At 40.5% G+C, this 18,229-nt stretch overlaps 2 protein-coding genes across 8 annotated transcripts; both read left to right on the plus strand.

Moving 5' to 3' along the window:
- Positions 1-214: 214 nt before the first annotated feature.
- mybl2a (v-myb avian myeloblastosis viral oncogene homolog-like 2a) lies at positions 215-11,130 on the plus strand. Of its 7 annotated transcripts, XM_056384884.1 has the most exons (14): positions 215-421; positions 653-712; positions 2,563-2,665; positions 2,998-3,069; positions 3,329-3,421; positions 3,531-3,751; positions 3,899-4,019; positions 5,558-5,611; positions 5,776-6,020; positions 6,221-6,387; positions 6,772-6,923; positions 7,563-7,805; positions 8,098-8,298; positions 9,448-11,130. In XM_056384884.1, the coding sequence occupies exons 1-14, from the start codon at positions 411-413 to the stop codon at positions 10,048-10,050; spliced, it is 2,346 nt and encodes a 781-aa protein (XP_056240859.1). In that variant the 5' UTR covers positions 215-410; the 3' UTR covers positions 10,051-11,130. The 7 variants fall into 7 exon arrangements, with proteins under 7 accessions (XP_056240859.1, XP_056240854.1, XP_056240852.1 ...); XM_056384879.1 differs by having other exon boundaries at positions 2,537-2,665; positions 6,221-6,923; XM_056384877.1 differs by having other exon boundaries at positions 6,221-6,923.
- Positions 11,131-11,263: 133 nt separating this feature from the next.
- nsun5 (NOP2/Sun RNA methyltransferase 5) lies at positions 11,264-17,927 on the plus strand. Its single transcript, XM_056384885.1, has 4 exons — positions 11,264-12,682; positions 13,571-13,778; positions 14,429-14,593; positions 16,348-17,927. The coding sequence occupies exons 1-4, from the start codon at positions 11,758-11,760 to the stop codon at positions 16,520-16,522; spliced, it is 1,473 nt and encodes a 490-aa protein (XP_056240860.1). The 5' UTR covers positions 11,264-11,757; the 3' UTR covers positions 16,523-17,927.
- The last annotated feature ends 302 nt before the right edge of the window (positions 17,928-18,229 follow it).

Below are 18,229 nucleotides of genomic sequence, written 5' to 3' on the forward strand. Positions count from 1 at the left end.
TTACATTCAAGTAAACGTCCATGAATGTTTGATTAAGGACGGTTATTTTTTCTAAACAGGTTTGGGAAGATAAAATAGGAAAGTCTAGCCCTGAATACAGTAAAGAGCAACACTTCTGGTCAACAGCAACCGTTAGCTGTTTGTGTCGGTTGTAACCGTCAGTCACATTGACCATTTCCGGAGAATGTATGCAACTGTGTGTGCAGCCCTAGTGTTCTTGAACAGACCTCACTGTTTCAGTCTCGGGTAAATTTTTACTCACACAACGCTACGAGTTCCTGAACTGTTTCTTAATTTCGGTAACTTGTATATACATTGCGTTCAGCGTGTGTTGTAGTTACTATTAAACTGTTACAGTTAGCAGGTACAGGCTGAGTTTCTGGGGCAGAGATTGGCGATACAACGGAGGGATGTCGCGCGGGTAAGTGAGGGAAACAAACGAATGAGGATGTTGACGTTGCCTTATTGAGAAAGTGTATGTTTGTGCTATGCTGAAGGTGGCAACGTCTCACAGCAATGATCATTTATATTCAACCATCGCTACAGCTTTAAATGAAGTGGGTGCTTTGCTTTGTTTATAACAGAACGTGAGTGAGTGTTTGCTCTCCCTCATGACCGTTTAAAAGCCGTTGTTTCTGTTGTCTCATGGTAGTGAACTGGAGAAGCTGGACCCGGCTGTTTTCCAGAAGCAAATGCACAATCTGAAATTTAGGTAGGAATTTCTGTATCCTCCCTACTATCATGTCAGCTAACTTTCTATGCTCTAGTCACAAATATCGAAATTATCACAAACATCTAATTTTTGCCTATAGAAATTTCGGGCAGGTTTATTAAATGTGCGTACTTGTGCCGCTAGAGGCATTCTACTTTCTGTACTGTCAGTTAACCATTTCCTCAATCGTGTTGAAGAGAGCTGCTAGTTAGCAGCTGTTAGCTCGCTTGAAGTTACAGCCAAGTTGGAATGTAAGCTATGTAGTTTGTCACTCAGTTTTGGCAAATCAATCGCAGTGATTTTGTCTTTAGAGTTTTGCATTCTATTGTTTAGATATTTAGCTAAAGTTTCATATTCATGTCCAAGTAATGGTTTGGTTTGCAACAGCTAATTTTAGCTGCTAAGCTGTCTCAGGTTTTCTGTGGGCACGTAGCTCAGTGCTGTGGAGCACAACATGCATGCTTATTGAGGAGGTTTCGGTACAGCAGAGTAAGTTACACATGCTTTGTACTTAAGGAAACCGTGAAGAGTTAGATAGGTAATAGGCGCTCATAGTAATTATATGAGCATGTAAGTGTCTGTGTCTTTGCTGTTTACAAAACAGTTACGGCGACTTTGTCCTCATTGGCTTCAAGAGTTACCAGCAAAACTAAGTTATCTCTTTGAGCACATTGCAGAGAAAATGTTAAATGTTGTCTGACTTGTATAGAACAGGAAAGTAAAACTGGACTCCAAAACTTAATTTTTGCATTGAATGGTGGTCTGATAATGAAAAATGTCAATTTCCTGTGAAAATCATTCACATACTTTCTTTTAGGCACCATATAGCTAATTTCATCATACAGAAGTGTAATGACTGATGGAGTTGTTGGAAACTGTTACATATTGTAATATTGAGCAAGCATGTTTTGATTGACACTGAATATATAGACAGATTAAGAAATAGTTACATCGGACTGCCACTCTGTTGGCAGCATTTAGTAGACACTTATTTCTGCTGTCATCAAAGATTGAACATATATTTGTATCCCTTTGCAATATTCAGCCCTGCCTTTGTACTGTAATTGTTTCTTTAGTGTTTATTCTATATATGTTTAAATGTTTTTTTAGGCATGAGCAAAAGATAAGGTCAGTCACCAAAGAAACTGTTTTAAGGGATGACAGAGGAGGAATTTTACTTTCAGATGTCTTTCTGAATGTTTGGTTACGGAAATACCAGAGGCAAAGCATTTTGACTTCAAACCACTGTAGCCATTTTGTTTAGCTGTGTACAGCAGATGTTGCTTGACATTGTGGAATAGGACGATAGGAATTATGCACCATAATGACATGTGAAGGTCTGACACCAACATATTGCATAATTACTGAATTTTAGGTCAGATAATTTGAATTTACATACAAGAGAACAGATATATCTACCAATCCTTTTGAGTACCCCTGTCAAGTACATGCATTGTTGTTTTTTCCATAGACTATGAAGCTAACTTGCAGGGTATTTATGATGTGAGTATTGGCGCTGTGGAGTATACTATAGAGTGCAACTTTTAACTGACTTTAGCCTGAAGTGGCATTCTAATAGCGTTTTAATCTTGGGATGCTTTAACTGTAGCAGTTGACACAAATATTCAAAGAGAGTGGAATGTTTGCTGTTTTTTTAATTAGATAGGTAAACATGAGGTTTAAAATTACATTTCAAAACAGCACCTTTCTGAAGTCCATATCAACCATATCATATTTTCATATGTATCAAATGTGTTGAAAGATATCAAATCGTTCTCTACTGTGTCTTTTCACTCTTTGCCATCTTGTAATGTTGAAATCCAGGAATACATGATTGTGCGTGTTTGCAGCATGGAAGAAGAGGGGGAGAGTAATCTGTGCATTGACACTGACTCGGACACAGCAGAGAAGAAGGATGGGACCAAGTGTAAAGTCAAATGGACTCAGGAAGAGGTGAGTGAAAAGACTTGAAACAACTTTTGTCCTCACAATACTGTAATATTTATATTTTAGACACTCATCAGAAGATGTTATCTGGAGCCACTCACTATAATTTCAAGTAGCTTACTATATTAGTGGAGGAAGTATAAGAGGAAGAGCCGATTTAAGCAGAGGTGGCAACTTGTGCTCAAGAAATTTTTCACATAGGTTTCTGGTGATTTATTAGCTAACCTTAAAAGTAATAAACTAAAAACAATGTGTTCATGATAACCTGTAACTGTGAGCTGACCTTAAAGCTCACATTAAATTATAATGTGTCTGAACTAATTTTTTATTGTTTTCAGGATGAAAATCTCAAAATCCTGATAAGCAACTTTGGGAAAAAAGATTGGAAAAACATTGCCAGTTTTTTACCTGTAAGTATTCAGTAGAAACAAAATCAGTTGAGAACAGGAGAATGAATGAACCAGCAACGTGAACCTGTAAAGGTTGATAAAACAGAAGAATTCCAGAGGGATTACAGCCATGTGTCTTGTCATGTTGTTGATCTTAAATATTGCAAATCTCAGAAAAATCTCAGAATTCTAACTGTGTTTGATTATTTTAATCTTGAATGATTCAACAACCTGTCTTAGCATTTTAGAAAGAAGAGTTAATTTCCTGTTGATGTGACAGGGACGGACAGAATTCCAGTGTATGATCCGCTGGAAAAAACACCTTGATCCTGATTTAGTCAAAGGCTTCTGGTCCAAAGAGGAAGACGAAAAGGTGGAAGAATTACACACAAAATCTGATACAGACTTTCCACAGTTTTTAGTTAATATTGTCCTATCTCACTTAATACATTGGTATTTGGATATGTATTTACTCTGGATAGATAATAGAGCTGGTGGGCAAGTATGGCACCAGGCACTGGACTTTGATTGCCAGGCACTTAAAAGGAAGGTTGGGGAAACAGTGTCGCGAGCGCTGGCACAACCACCTTGACCCACTGGTGAAAAAGAGCTCCTGGACCAATGAAGAAGACCTCATCATCTACAAAGCCCACTCCATTCTGGGAAACCGGTGGGCTGAGATCGCCAAGCTGCTTCCTGGAAGGTGGGTTAGGTAGCAATGATTGATTTGTTGAAACGAGGCAGATGATGGGCAGTCACATGCATCATTTTGTTGTTACTCTTAAAATATGTCTGTTTTAACTAGGGATGACACAGAGAATTTAATGTACATTTTCCATTCCTCTTGAAGGACAGACAATTCTGTGAAGAATCACTGGAACGCCACCATCAAACGTAAAGCTGAGTTGGGCCTGTACAAAGACGACGCTAACAGCATTTCTCTTGATATTCAACAGTTTGTGGAAGGAGAGGTATAGTGCTGAACTGAATTTAATTTAGTACATGCTGTATATGGCTCATATTATTCAGTTTTTACTGATTTCCTGTTGATTAATTGTCATTAGGATGTAGCTGGTAAAATGTTTGTTGGTTACAGTTTGGAAAATGCAAATTCGTCCACCAAGCAGTTTATCAGGGACACCTGTACACCTGCTTATTCATTTAATTATCCAATCAGCCAATCATGTGGCAGCAGAGCAATGCATAAAATGATGGGACTGGAAAGACTCGAAAAACATAGCCTGATCTAATGAATCTCGATTTCTTCTGGAATGTGTGTGAGTGTATGTGTGCGTGCGTGCGTGCGTGCGTGCTTAGTATGAAAACAAGCATTTAAAAAGTGCACCTTCACCCAGCTCTCCCGCTGCTGTGCTCTGCTCTCCTCCACTTTGTTTAACAACTCCTCCCTGTCTAATGTTACTTGTCTAATAAGATTACATTAAAAGTGTGAGTAACGTATCGCTAACAGCGTTATATAGTTTACACTCACATCACATCTGATTACAAGTGTGAACATTAAAATACTATTTCTTACCTAACCATCATCATTTACGAGTCAGTAAAAGGCTTATGATGCTTCCTGACTAGCGTCTTCTTCATCTGTTGTCTTTCTCTTCTTAGAGAAGTATCTGAACAAGCTCATCTGAAAATGCAGTCAGCAGTTAATACATAATGACGTGTAGATATTAGCTTAATGCTATCAATTAGTTTACCCAAGTTAGCGTCACTGAGTTGGCTAATAAGTCTACCTTTTCTCCGGTAATTCGCTGCCTTATTCCTCACGACTTCACTTCTCTGACTCTGCCTGACGTGACGTCACTTTCAAGGCCGCGCTCTCGCGAGTAATTAACTCCAATAGGATCCCCCAACCACCCCACTCCCTCCCTCCCCTCCCCCCGCTGTTGTGCTCATCATCACACAGGCTGTGCTGTGAAGGTGGAGAGATGTGGCAGTGGTGCATTTGCGACAATTATAAAAAAAAAGAAAAGAAATTTGAAGGCGTGGCGGCTATGATTTAGCAGTGGAGGGCCACCACTGCTAAATGAATGTAGAGGAAACATTGATGTTAGTATAAAATTAACAACTGAAACTTACTCACCCTGAATTCTATATACAGATCCGGATGCTTGTCTTTGAGCTGAGATAAGTCTGAGGTGTTTCCTCCTTTTTGGTTGTCTATAACTCATTCCAACAATCCACATCAAATACAAAATATCTCCATACACGAGTCTCACTGTGTTGCTGCTGCCATTCCACGTCTTTATTGTTCACTGTACCTGCCTCCTTATTCTCTTTGAGTTGGATGTCAGACTAGGACACTTGTAGGGTCATTATAATAACCTTGTCATTCCTGGAAGAATCACATTTTAAGTGCCTACGACATCGATGTGGCTGTAGAAAAACAAGTACCAGCAGAATTTTCAGAATTGAGGCATCGGTTTGGTACCAAAGGATCAGTTCTCATGAAGTCCTTACACTCTGGATTTACATTATGTTGTCTTTTTTACAGGTGGACTTCAAATGTGATGTTGTATTAGACACTGAACCAGTAACTCCTGAAGTGGTAAGCTTTCTATTGTTTAATTTTTCACTTTTTGTTGTAAAATCAAGAGGTGGTTTGGGTGTGTGACAACACTAGAAAAACTTCTAAATGTTTTTATATTTTCCTCCTAGATATCCTCATCTGATAATCTTGGTTTCACACTCCTACTTATTGCTTTGCTGCAGGTCAGGACAGTGAAAGAGAAGAAACAGAAGGACTGTCAGAAAGCCAAGCAGCAGACAGCTGTTCCATCTCCACAGACTTTGGCATCAAGGAGAGAGTTTTCCTCTCTGAGTCCGACCTTGCCTCCCAGTTCGAGTTCCAGCCCCAGTTCCAGCTCAGGTGCTCCACGAGCAGCCGCACCAGTAGACCAGAAGAAGTTTGCTGATGCGGCATTGAGGATGATCGCTGAGGACATGCTGCCACTCAGGTGACTTTCAGTGCTAGTGGCTAATGTCTCTGTGGTGTTGTATGTGTGTTACAATGCTCAATACATTCACCTCCACCTGATGCAGAAAGGCTAACTAGCTACTGGTATGTCTACAACATGTTAAGATAGAAATCTAATCACCATCTAGATCATACCGCATTAGAAAATTTACAATGCCAGTGTGTCTTTGTTCTCCACAGTTTTGTTGAAGGAGCAGGCTTCAGGTCTTTCATGAGCACCATTAGTCCTGAATACAACAAGCTGTCCCAGCGTGCCATGGGCTTGCAGCTCTATGATGATGTGGAGAGAACCATTAAGCCTCAGCTCATCCGTGACCTTAAAGCCTGCCTTGCCAGAACCAAAGATGGTGAGAATGCCATTCATGTCACCTTTGACCTCTGGGCTGGGGATCAATCCCAACCAGTGGAGGAGCCCATCATCATTGTGCAGCTCCACTTTGTCAGTGATTCCTGGCAGATCCGCCGTCCCATTGTGGCTTTCCGTCACCTCACCCACAAAAACCTCAGCACTGCTGTAGCCAGAGAGCTTGAAGGTGTGCTTCTTAGCTATGGCATATTTTCACACAGCATTGGCTATGTACTTGCCAACCAGGCCAAAGACACCCTGGCTGGGAACAACTTATTCTGCGACTACAAGATCATGTGCTCATCCAACAGGGGAGAACCAGATGGAGATGAGATAGTGGCATTTTTGTCAGACCAGTTGTCAGAACCAGGGTCCCCCTTTTCAGAGCTTCAGATCGGGACCAGAACCATCTGTGTGGCCAAAACACTGCAGCTGGTGATCAAGGAGGCACTGAAGAATTCGAGGGTAGTGGAGAACCTGCTCTCACAGGTCCACAACGTGGTGGCTTTCTTTAGGAGCAGTGCCTACTGGAGTGAGGTAAGAGAAACATGAACAGATTAAAATGTAATGTCACAGATTTACAGATTCTACATCCAAAGATGAGGCAGCAGTACCAGGGTGACTAGTTTTGATTAAGTTTTTATGAATCAATTTCAGTGTCCTAAGCCAGCAAGGTTTGGTCAAATGTTTAAACAAGTCAAACTTGCACCTGACCTGAGAGAGATGGGCTTTTTTTCCTGGCCGTGTTTAAAGGTTTATTTGTTGGATGTTCATTGGTGTGAAATCACAAGTTAAACTTTGACATTGTACTGTTTGAGGCAGCAAATTAACGGGAGAACAGACAGTGTAGTCCTCCTGTAGATTGTAATGTAAAAATGTTTTATTTGTTTGGTGGAGATTCAAATAAGTGGTATTTTTTTTCTTTTAGGTTTTAGTTTCTTGTACTATAAACCAAATATCTCATTAAGTCTCATTTTCAAGTGTTGGTGTTCAAACTGTCACCACTGTTTTTCTTTCCCAACTCATTTCCGGTGACAAGCATATGTCATGATTTTTTAGACTTTTCACATTACTTTACACTTTTCAGTGACAACAGAGAAACAGAGATTTAAAGAGATCAGATATTCCTTTCCTGACTTGTTTTAACACAACTATTGTCTGTCATGTTTTGTTTAGGTTTTGTTGAGGGAGTGCAGCGTGTCTCTGTGCCCTTCTTCCAGTAATTGCCGCTGGAACTCCATGATGCTGTCTTTACGCCGTATGGTGCAGGAGTCGGCCTGGAGCGCCATCATGACGCTTCTTGCCCAGGCTCGCATAGAGGCTAATGACACAGCCAGTGCTCCACCTCTGGTCATGGTCAGGAGGGAACAAGTGATTGACATCCTGAGTCTCATTGAGCCATTTGAGGAAGCCTTGCAGGTAAAAGAGAAAGTTAATGACAACTTTATGTATTATGGATGTAGTGGGAATGTGAGTTTTTTTGTTTTTTTTTCACTAAATCCTAATATAGTTTTGGCCTTTCTGGACACCAAGTTCCAGATTGCCTTTTCTGATTAATGTTAAGCTAATAGTGAGCTGTTATGAACAAGCTAAAAGGAAAAATTTCTGTGTGTAGACTGCAGCTTCAGTTGTCACAAACATAAACATTTATAAACAGCTTGAGACAGCAGCTTATGTAAAGAGAATTTCCTTTTTGCCTCTTCTAACCCAGGTCCTGCAAGGAAATGGTGTGACCATCTCTTTTATCATACCCTCCCTCATTGGCCTTGATAAGACCTTGGAGAGCCGTGTTACCAACTACACCCACTTCAACAAGGCCCTGCGCACAGGCCTCCACACACACTTCCAATCCCTGATTCACCAGAAGGACATGATACTAGCTGCTGTGCTTGACCCCAGGATCAAAATGCAGGTACTTAATTTGGACAGAGACCTGGCTGTTCTGTCATACTTTACATTTTGCATCCACAGAGCTGATGAACTGAAATGATGGGCTGCAAGTTTTCATCCTTTTTTCCAGTTTTACATTCTTTTCTGTAGCAAGATTTTTCCTGCATAGAGAATTGGGAAGCGGCTGCCTCCGTCAAATTTCGTGCTGCCTCCACCTCCTGACAAAATTCTAGTACTTGTTTTCTCGGTGGCATTGTATCGTTATCCGTGCATCAGGCAGAGCCAATCTGAAATTGCCAAAGAAGAAGAATACGAACGCGCTGGATTTGCTGCCTGCGGAAGGAGGCAGCGACCTGATTTCGCGGCTCTTCAAACAGGTGAATCGGGTTGCCACACGTATAATACGGGATCGTCTCATATTTTTAAATATGAGACGGGACGCAATTTGTCCTGTATTTTCGTTCATGTTATGTCATCAAAGTACTGTGAATAACGTATTGTCAAGTAAAACCAAACCAGTTGCCACCTTTTTTTCACGTAAAAGGATTTTTTCACATAAAAGGTGGCAACACTACAGATGAATATTATCTCTTTTACATCCAAGCACACCCAGTTTCTTGAAAAGTTTCTCCTAAATTAACGTTACATTCCATCGTGTATGTTTTTTTTTTTTTTTTTTTGCAGAAATGTCTCAAATCACATATTATTTTTAAAAAGTTCACGAGGAGGAAAATCGAAATGCAAAGAGTGCAGACATCATTAGTTTTAATATGAGAAAAAATCTTTATTCATGTTACTGACAAGATACGGTTAATTTGTCAGGACTGAAAGTAGGACTAGTTCTCAGCCACAAGTGGAAGGTGCCGGTATTAACGAGTGTATTTAAGCCGACATTTACATGATTCTAACATCAGTTTTTATTAATCTTCCCAGATGTTCAGAAAAGCATAGAGTGAGTGGCATTGAACCGCATTGGCTGGAGAGATAATGAAAATATATCCCCCAGTCGTACGGCTTGGTACCACCCCTGCCTAATTTTCGGCCAGGAAAAACCCTGTGTATATATTGGGCTCTATATTGACGTCTATTTTTATATGGAGTATATCAGAGAAAAACTACAGTCATACACTCAGAGTCAGAACTCTCACCCTGTCTTGAACATTTTTTCCAGCCGTTTTCTGATGCCAAACTGGAGGACCAGACAGGTTTCTTAACTCCTCTGTCAAAGTATCAGGCTCGTACCATCGTGGAAGCCACATTAGAAAGCATGGAGGCCTCAGCATCTCCCTCTTTGGAAGCAGATAAAGACCAGACAAACAAGGAGTTGAAAAAGGGGCAGGATGGTGAACAGGAAAACCAATCCAACACGCTAATAGAGGCATCTGGTGCCAGCTCAGATGAAAACAACTACGACGGAGTCAGTGGAAACGACCTGAAGCGCAAGTCCATCTTCAACTTCCTCCAGCCACCTGCAAAGACCATGAAGAGGTCAGAGCTTGATGTGTACCTGTCCGAACCACTGTGGGAGAGCAACTCCAGTGTGCTTTACTGGAAGGCTGCTACTCGCTTCCCCGAGCTCCAGGGCATTGCCAAGAAGCTGCTAGCAGTACCAGCCACCTCAGGGGGCTTTGACCGGCTCTATCCAATGGCAGCATGTATTGTAAGAGCCAAGAGGAACCGCCTGCCACCTCACACCACAGAGAGATTGCTTCTATACAAAAACTCTTTAAAGACAAAGACTGTTAAAAAGCCCATCGCTGTCACTAAACACTGATGGTCAACTCACTATTGGGTCTGGTTATTCTGTCCTCCCCTCTTGCTTCTCCACACAGCATCCCACTCAATTTAATTTCTTCCAACATTAGATTAAACTAACTAAATTAAGCATTATTCAACCTTGCAGTAGTAGGCAACAGCAGCAAACTATATTAAGTGTATTGAAAATGAGTGTGGTGAATATCTCTTTATAAAACAAGCTACAACACAATAACAACCAGTCACCTACCATCAGAGGTCAAACTTATATTTTCTCAGTTCAAACTAAAATGAGTTCTGCGAAGACCTTGTGCTGTCACTGCCATCCCACAGACAGGAGGAAATTATGACTGATCGATGTCCTCGTGTGTAGGATCTGAAATGTTCTTGCCCCCACTGATTGTATTAAAAAGACACTGTAACAGACAGCAAAGCACAAATCTACCTTAATGCCATAAGAATAACTTTATGCAATAAAAGTGCTACATATCAGAGCTTTACAATCAGCCTGTGTTTCACTTGATGCAGAAATTAAATATTTATTGCTTTTCTGTTTGGCTAGTGAATCACATAGTGAGTGCATGGCTAGTCAGTCCCTAAAGCAAAAGCAAAATGATTAATATGTGCCAGAAAATGGACTGTAAATTTATAAGCTCATTGTAATTTGTTTTGTGTGCTGTACACCAAGTGCAGATGGACTATATCAGGTCACTTGACATTAAATTGAATGAAACTGCACTTTTTTCAGTTTTTGTTTTTGTAAAGTTTATTTTATAAGTCTTTTATAATTTCTTTCTATATATATATATATATATATATATATATATATGGTCAGTAATGCATTAGAGGCACAACAATGAATGGTTTTCTCAAGAGTCTTGATTTATGAGCTGTCGATGTGAAAGGTCATTCTACATCTTTAATGTATGTGTAATACTCTAATAAACTGAACAAACTAAAGTTCACATGACAATAACAGCTGACAGATTTTATTGCAGTGATAATTGTTCATATTGTGTTAACACTAGTGTGAATTATAGTCACTTGATATCCAGAGACTGTACTTGTATTAAAGAATAAAGATATTTTTTCTACAGTTTTTTGTATTTATGGCCAGTTTTCATGTTCAGGTCAGTTTCTGTGTTTGGTAACCGCACTGTCTGGGTGTAGGGTGTAAAGGGTGGGAAGAAAGTCACTTTAGCAGTGTAAGTAGTTTATCCTGAGAACCCTAGATTGAACAGATTACAAAGCATTAATTCTACCATAGAAAAATATGTTACTAAGATGAGTTTGGGAAACCAAAACACATTACATTGAAATGCAATGAATTTAAACATTTTTGAATTTTCATAAAATGACTAACATTGCTGTAAGGTAAACGTCTATAATATGTGTTTTAGGGAAAGTCGTCACCATTCTGTTGTCATCAGTGATTGGCTGGACAGGCCGCTTACGTCAGACAAAAACAGTGCGCCAACATGTACTTCCGGTGTGATGACCCGTTTTCTGCCATGTGCATGGTAAAAAAAAGTGACCACGAGCAGCTTTTAAAACATTATTGAGAAAAACAAACCCGCTGCGTGTCCCCTGTTCACCGCGACAGAGAGAGGACGAGAAGGCTGCGGCAGGACCAGTCAGGCCCGTCCTCACCAGTGAAACACCAGTAACCGGTTCAAAAAGTACGAGCTAATCTGGGTCCTTCGCTAGCTACCGGTTGGTTTTCACCATGGCTTTGTACGTGAAAGCCGCAGAGATCCTGGAGAAAGCAGAGAGGAAGCAAGGCGCAGTGAAAACTCTGGTTTACGACAGTAAGTTTGCGAACATCAAGCAGCTCTTTGCTCTGGTTTGTGAGACCCAGAAGTTTTCCTCCGTCCTGCGGGAGCTCATCGAGTCCACCAAGCTGCTCAAACACACCAAGCTGAAGATGCACCTGGCCATGGTGCTGGTGTATGACCTGGTGATGGGCCAGGGGCTGAAGTGCGGGGGCTCCTGGAAGTCCACAATGATGAAACATCGCTCCAGGCTGCAGGCGGAGCTTGCCCGCATAAAGATAAAGCAGAAGGTCAGCAGGAATGAAGACCTGCTACCGGCCGAAGTCCAGCGGTCCGCCGTGGACCACCTGCCCAGGTATGTGCGTGTGAACACCCTGAAGACCACCGTGGAGGATGCTGTGGATTACCTGAAGAGGGACGGCTTCTCCTACCAGGGACAGGCCTCCAGGCTGGAGGACTTGACCCTAAAGGAGAAAGACTTTGTGAGGGACCTGCACTTGCCGGAGGTGCTGGTCTTTTCTCCTAAAACTGACTTCCATGACCACTTCCTGTACAAGGCTGGCCACGTCATTCTGCAAGACAAAGCCAGCTGCCTCCCTGCCTATCTCCTCAACCCCCCTCCTGGCAGCCATGTCATTGATGCCTGCGCTGCCCCTGGCAACAAAACCAGCCACCTCGCAGCTATAATGAAGAACAAGGGCAAGCTGTTTGCCTTTGATTTGGATGCCAAGCGTTTGGCCACCATGTCTACTCTCCTGCTCCGAGCTGGAGTGACCTGTCAGCAGCTGGCCAACCAGGACTTCCTGAAAGTGGACCCTGATAGCCTACAGTATAAAGATGTTGAGTATATCCTGCTGGATCCCTCATGCAGTGGATCAGGTACAGTAACCAGTTCACTATGTGTATGATACAGGTTTCTGATCACATGCCTGCTTTCTTTTCAGGTCTTTGACATCCCTCTTTATCTATGGAACATGTGTATATTGTTTCATAGTCACAACCACTGTCTGCATCCTATAGTTTTCATTTCCTGAATCTTCCCGGCCGGGATAACTGGGTCAGAGTCAGGTCTCCGTCTAGCTTGCACAGATTTGCATCACAGGAGCAGAGCAGCACTATCTGGTTATTGCTGCATTTACCCAGTGGTAAATCAGAGCTGTTAAAGGGCTCAAACAGATAAAAGTTGGAGGCATCAATGTACATGCAAAAATTGAAATGCAGCTTCTGTTGCTCAGAAAGTGCTGAACATAGGGAGGAAAAGGCAAATTGCAGGCACATATGGACAACATGTGTTGAGCTCAGTCTCAGTATCATCCCAAGCTGCCTGACGAGATGCTATTATAATATCTTCTCTTTTGCGAGCTGTTATTGCAACTATTTTAAGAAATGGTTAAAACTTTGTCTCTCGTGTTGTGACTGATTTTGTACTGATTACGTTACACCATCAGTTGCTGGCTCTCTTTTGGTTTTATCAAAATGTTGAACATTATTACTTCATCAGCGTCATGATACTGATTTTCTCTCTAACTAATTATATCACTGAAGTCAAAGAAGCAGATGTGCAGACAGCAGATTGTGATCAAATACCTGTCTAAATGTCTCTGTTTATAGTAAACTGTGTTGCTTTATCTGCATGTCAGAATCAAGACATGCTGCACCAGGATTCTTTAAAAACCCATATCCTAACCAGAACCCAGAATTCTAGTGTACTAGAGGCAATCCCATTAGGATTGAAATAAATATAGTTTCAATAATCTGTGGCTCCAGGTATGGTGTGCCTCCTGGACAACAGCTCTGCTGACCAAGAGAAGGATCAGGCTCGTCTGACCTCTTTGGCCTCCTTCCAGCTGCGATGCCTGAACCATGGCCTCAGGTTTCCCTGCCTGAAGCGTCTGGTCTACTCCACCTGCTCCATCCATAGCCAGGAGAATGAGGAAGTCGTAAAGGCCTGCCTGCAGCAGAACCCTGGCTTCAGGTAGCAGCAGCCCACTTGCACTTGATCAAATTGAAGTTATTCATGCTTTTTTATCTGCAAACATTAGAGCATTTGCTTTCAAGCTTTTTCTTTTGTACTGGTTGTCCAAGTCATGTCACATAGAGCATTTGCATCTTTCCTTCAATTTGAATTTGGTCTGTTTTCAAGAGATAATTTCATTATTACATGAAATTTTAGTGACCTCTGCCAAGAAGAGAAAACACTTAGGGTTTGTTTGTAAGTTTGTAACTGTACAGACGCAGGATTTCTAAACTTTTGGGTCGGAGCACCACATGTTGGTTGTTGATGTGAAAATACTTTATGTTCTAATTTTTTATGTTTCAAAATAATACAATATCCCAAGATCGATCCCCTGACCTTGGCCTTTCAATACATTTCTGATACTTGCCAGCCAGAGTCACTCACTGCCAGTATGTTTATTTCCCATGTACAGACTACAAAGACACTTAAGTCAACAGAGTTGCAAATGCAAATTATTTTTATTGCCTATTTTGTTTAGTCACTTTCACTGTGTAGTTGTAAATGCTTGGAATATGGAATCATCTATCAGTCCCAAAGGTGCAGGTATCGCTTTAAATATCATTATTGTTGAAACTAATACTTGAATGGTTTTATGTTTTCTCCTCAAGGCTGGTTCCTCTGCTGGCGAAGTGGCCTGAACGAGGCCTAGAACCACTCACTCAGTGTCTGCGTGCCAGCACCTCCAAGACCCGCTCACACGGCTTCTTCGTGGCTTTGCTGGAGAAACACAGTGGGGCTGGGAATATGAATCAGAGACCACCTGTCCAGATAAGGTAAATACTGGGGTGTCATGTATAGTTATTGCTATAGGGTTAAATAATCTAATAAATGCTAGATTTAAAAGTCCTGTTTGCTCAGGATTTGTGTTTAGGAACATCCAATTATTTCATTTAATTTATAGATATAGTAGAAATTATCTGCATTACATATTTTGGTGAGTTCATTCAAATTTAACTTTTTATTAATTATACAATTAATTATGTTTTAGTGTATCACCATACCCTAAAAATTGTGTTTGTGCTTGTGTTTCAGTCATCATCTCATAATAAATTTAGGCATAAATGGTAAAAGATTTTGAATGTTTCATCACTGCAAAGGTTGATTTTTGGGTTTTGTAGGTCTGTGTTGGTTTTATTATGTCATAAAACAACCTACACATAACAAACTTATCCAAATATTTACAAAAAAGACACAAATCCTATCTAACATGACACATGGAAGAAACACAGACTACAAAATGAAACATAACAAGACCAGGTCTAAACCTGGTACATGTCTTGACCGCCTCTGGTCAAATCCTGATTTTATGACTGTGACGTCATCTGACAAAATCACCAAACACATAAATTAAAGACAGACTGAGCTGTGAGTTCAGCTGGATTTACTGTAACATGATCACTCAGAGAGAAAGTTAGACGAGACAGAATATCTTTTATTTTTTTTCTCTATTTTTAGTTATTTTTTCAGGCGTTTGCCTTTTATTACAGTCAAAGAGAGAGATGGGAAAATTAAGGGGAGAAAGAGAAAGGATGACACGAAGCAAAGGGCCATAGGCTGGACTAAGCCCAAATGGCACACGCTCCACTAGGTGAACCACCGGGGCCCGAGACAGACTATCTTTCTTATTTAGTCTGTCACACAGAACACAGCCTCCATCTGGAGTAACAATAGTTTAGTCTTTATTTACTTCAACTCGAGAACGTAACAGACTTTTATTAGAGGCAGGTCTTTATGTCTAACTCCCTCTGTTTGATATGTAGAGTTGGTCATAGTCGTTAGTACGAAGCCTTGTTACCGATGACTTTTCTCTCTCCCTCCCTCTCTCCTGCTCTCTCGCTCAGTGTGTCTTACGTTTAGTTATTCCTCTGCCTCCTTTAGTAATAAACAGCAAATAAACTACTTTCATTACATGTACCAACATGTAATGAAAGTAGTTTATTTGCTGTAATGGAGGTGAGGCTCAGTGTATTAGTAGCACCCCTCCTCTTCCCTGCAGTTCCTGAGCAGCCGGGAAACCAGAGTGGCTCGGTAGATTGCCTGTAACAAGACGTGTAGCCATGAGCCCCTGGTTAGCATCCATACACGGTCCAGACCTGAACCAGGTTTATACCCCGTCTGTTTAAAAAAAGTCTCTAGAGACAATGATTTTAGTTAGCAACACTGCAGCTGCAAACACCCCCATAATAAAAATAAAACCCGTTTGATCTAGAAAGTGTAACTCAAGTGACAAGGCACTGACCAGTGGAGGGAGGGATGAGTGAGTGAGGTTATGGTATCTTATGTTCAGTAAAATAATTATCTGAGATTGTGATTTTGGTGTTCAGTACAGTTGTAATTTAGTTGTTGTGGAATTCTGCAGTCACATCGTCATGACTTTCACTTAAATATCACAAGTGTTAATGAGCACAAACAAATCTATTTCTGTAACTGGAATTGTACGAGCTTTAACAGAAGCTTCTAATACAGACAATCAACTTTTTCACTCTGAAATTAGACAGTTTTCTTTCGCTTGTCTGCTTTGTCACAGTGACCCTGAGGCAACATCACACAGTTCACTCACCTTTGAGAAGAGACCTGAAGCTTCAGAGACAGAGAACAAACAGACACCTGCTGCAGACTCCACACAGAATGACAGCACACCAGGGAAGAAGAAGAGGAGGAAGAGGAAGAGGAAGAAGGCAGCAACAGCGGAGGGATTGTAAAAAAATAATTAAAATGGTTCTGCATATTGTCTGGGGATTGTCTGTGAAAGCCTCATTTGATTTCAAGTAGAGATGTGTGGGGAATGTAACTGAAAAGTAAAGATCATTTTTTACTGTATCTCATTATTGTTAGATACTGTGCAAAGCTCTTGGTGCCTTTCCTTACATTTTTTTTTTTTCAGAATGAGGTTCAGGTGTTTGTGTTTCTCCAGAGAAGTGACAGGTGTTACCCAGTAGGGGACAGGTAACCAGCAGCCAAACAGCGAAAAAATTAGCTCACTTCCAGCCAAATAGAGACTCCCATTGATTGAAACACTCATTTTGGTTACAGTAGTTTATATTATCAGAGCAGGTGTGGTCAGTAGCCTGGTTTCTCCTTTTGTACACAACTAAGAGCAATACCTGAAACTGCAGTCATCTCACTGTCACAGTGTCACATATTCAGAAAGTTACATTGATCATAGTGTAAACCTGTTGGTTACCTTGAACCCAATATTTTGTCCATGTCATTTATATGAATTAAGGTTGACAAAATATTAGGAACAATCTTCAGTATAACCCAGTGCAGTTCAACTCCACCATGAATGAGTCTCCAAAATGACCGTTATAATAAATCAACACCTCTTTCAAACAGAATCAATCCAAAAAATGAACATTAAAATCCTTATGAAGCCTGTTGTATTATACTGCATTTGTTTTATGTAGGTGTCATTAATAAATTGGCAAGTGGGTGTAGATTAATTTAATCACTGTCATAGAAACCCTTTCCCTGAACTGGAGAATCAATATTTTCTGAAGAAATTGTCTTAAAATTGAAAATGAGTATGACATTAATTAATTTCAGCACTGGAGTAATATGCAGTTAAGAAAATCACTGGAAAATGTATTTTTGCATCACCCAGGAAATTAGAAACCATTTACTGACAATAACAACAGAATGTGAGATTTGTTTAAGCGATTTTCTGACTCAGACATGGCTGTTGAAGAAAAGTACAGTGGTCGAATAACAACGTTAGATGACACACGTTTGAACTTACGTTACTACGGCAGCGGTGCATAAATTAGGCCTGCTTGTAAGCCTTTTTTAATAGAGGCTACGGTCGAAAAGTCTTTTTTGCTTAGGAAGGTTCAAACTCAATGAAATGACCGGTGTTGTGGCAAAGTGATTGTCTGACATACAGCATTTATGTCTGGGATAATAGAAAAAGGCATGTCTTAGTGAAGCTTGAACATGACATTTAGCCTGGACACATGATTATACAGTAAATAACAGTATAAAAACATTGTTCCCAATGTTTTTGTGTGTTTGGTATTTCTATCCTTTTCATACTGGGGAATGAGCCTGTCATTGACATGATGTACGGATGGGTTAGGCTGTATATAAAATAAAGAAATATAACTCGTTTATGACCGATCGTTTTATTCACCTGTTGAAATACCTTTAAAAGGCTAATACAACACACAAAATGCACTTTTCTGCTTGCCAGAAAGAGATGGTACCTTTTGCCTTTAGATTGAAATTTTGTTTGCCTCAAATAATAGATAAAATAAAAACTTGGTGATAATATTTTCAGCCACCAAACCAATTTTTGCCTTATAATAAGATAATGTCTCCTTTACCTTGTTTCAGACAACATATGCACAGGTAGGTCTACAGGTACATGTGGTCTGTCTTGTGACATATTTGTCATAGGTGCAATACAGAAT

Source organism: Seriola aureovittata, chromosome 9 (genome assembly GCF_021018895.1).
Source record: "Seriola aureovittata isolate HTS-2021-v1 ecotype China chromosome 9, ASM2101889v1, whole genome shotgun sequence".
Lineage (NCBI taxonomy): Eukaryota > Metazoa > Chordata > Actinopteri > Carangiformes > Carangidae > Seriola > Seriola aureovittata.

Coding starts and splice junctions, on each gene's coding strand:
- nsun5 (XM_056384885.1), top strand. CDS start 11,758: ATGGCTTTGTACGTGAAAGCCGCAGAGATCCTGGAGAAAGCAGAGAGG. Junction 13,779..14,428: donor CAGCAGAACCCTGGCTTCAG/GTAGCAGCAGCC, acceptor TTTCTCCTCAAG/GCTGGTTCCTCTGCTGGCGA. Junction 14,594..16,347: donor AGACCACCTGTCCAGATAAG/GTAAATACTGGG, acceptor GCTTTGTCACAG/TGACCCTGAGGCAACATCAC.
- mybl2a (XM_056384877.1), top strand. Junction 2,666..2,997: donor TCAAATGGACTCAGGAAGAG/GTGAGTGAAAAG, acceptor TATTGTTTTCAG/GATGAAAATCTCAAAATCCT. Junction 6,924..7,562: donor GCAGTGCCTACTGGAGTGAG/GTAAGAGAAACA, acceptor TGTTTTGTTTAG/GTTTTGTTGAGGGAGTGCAG.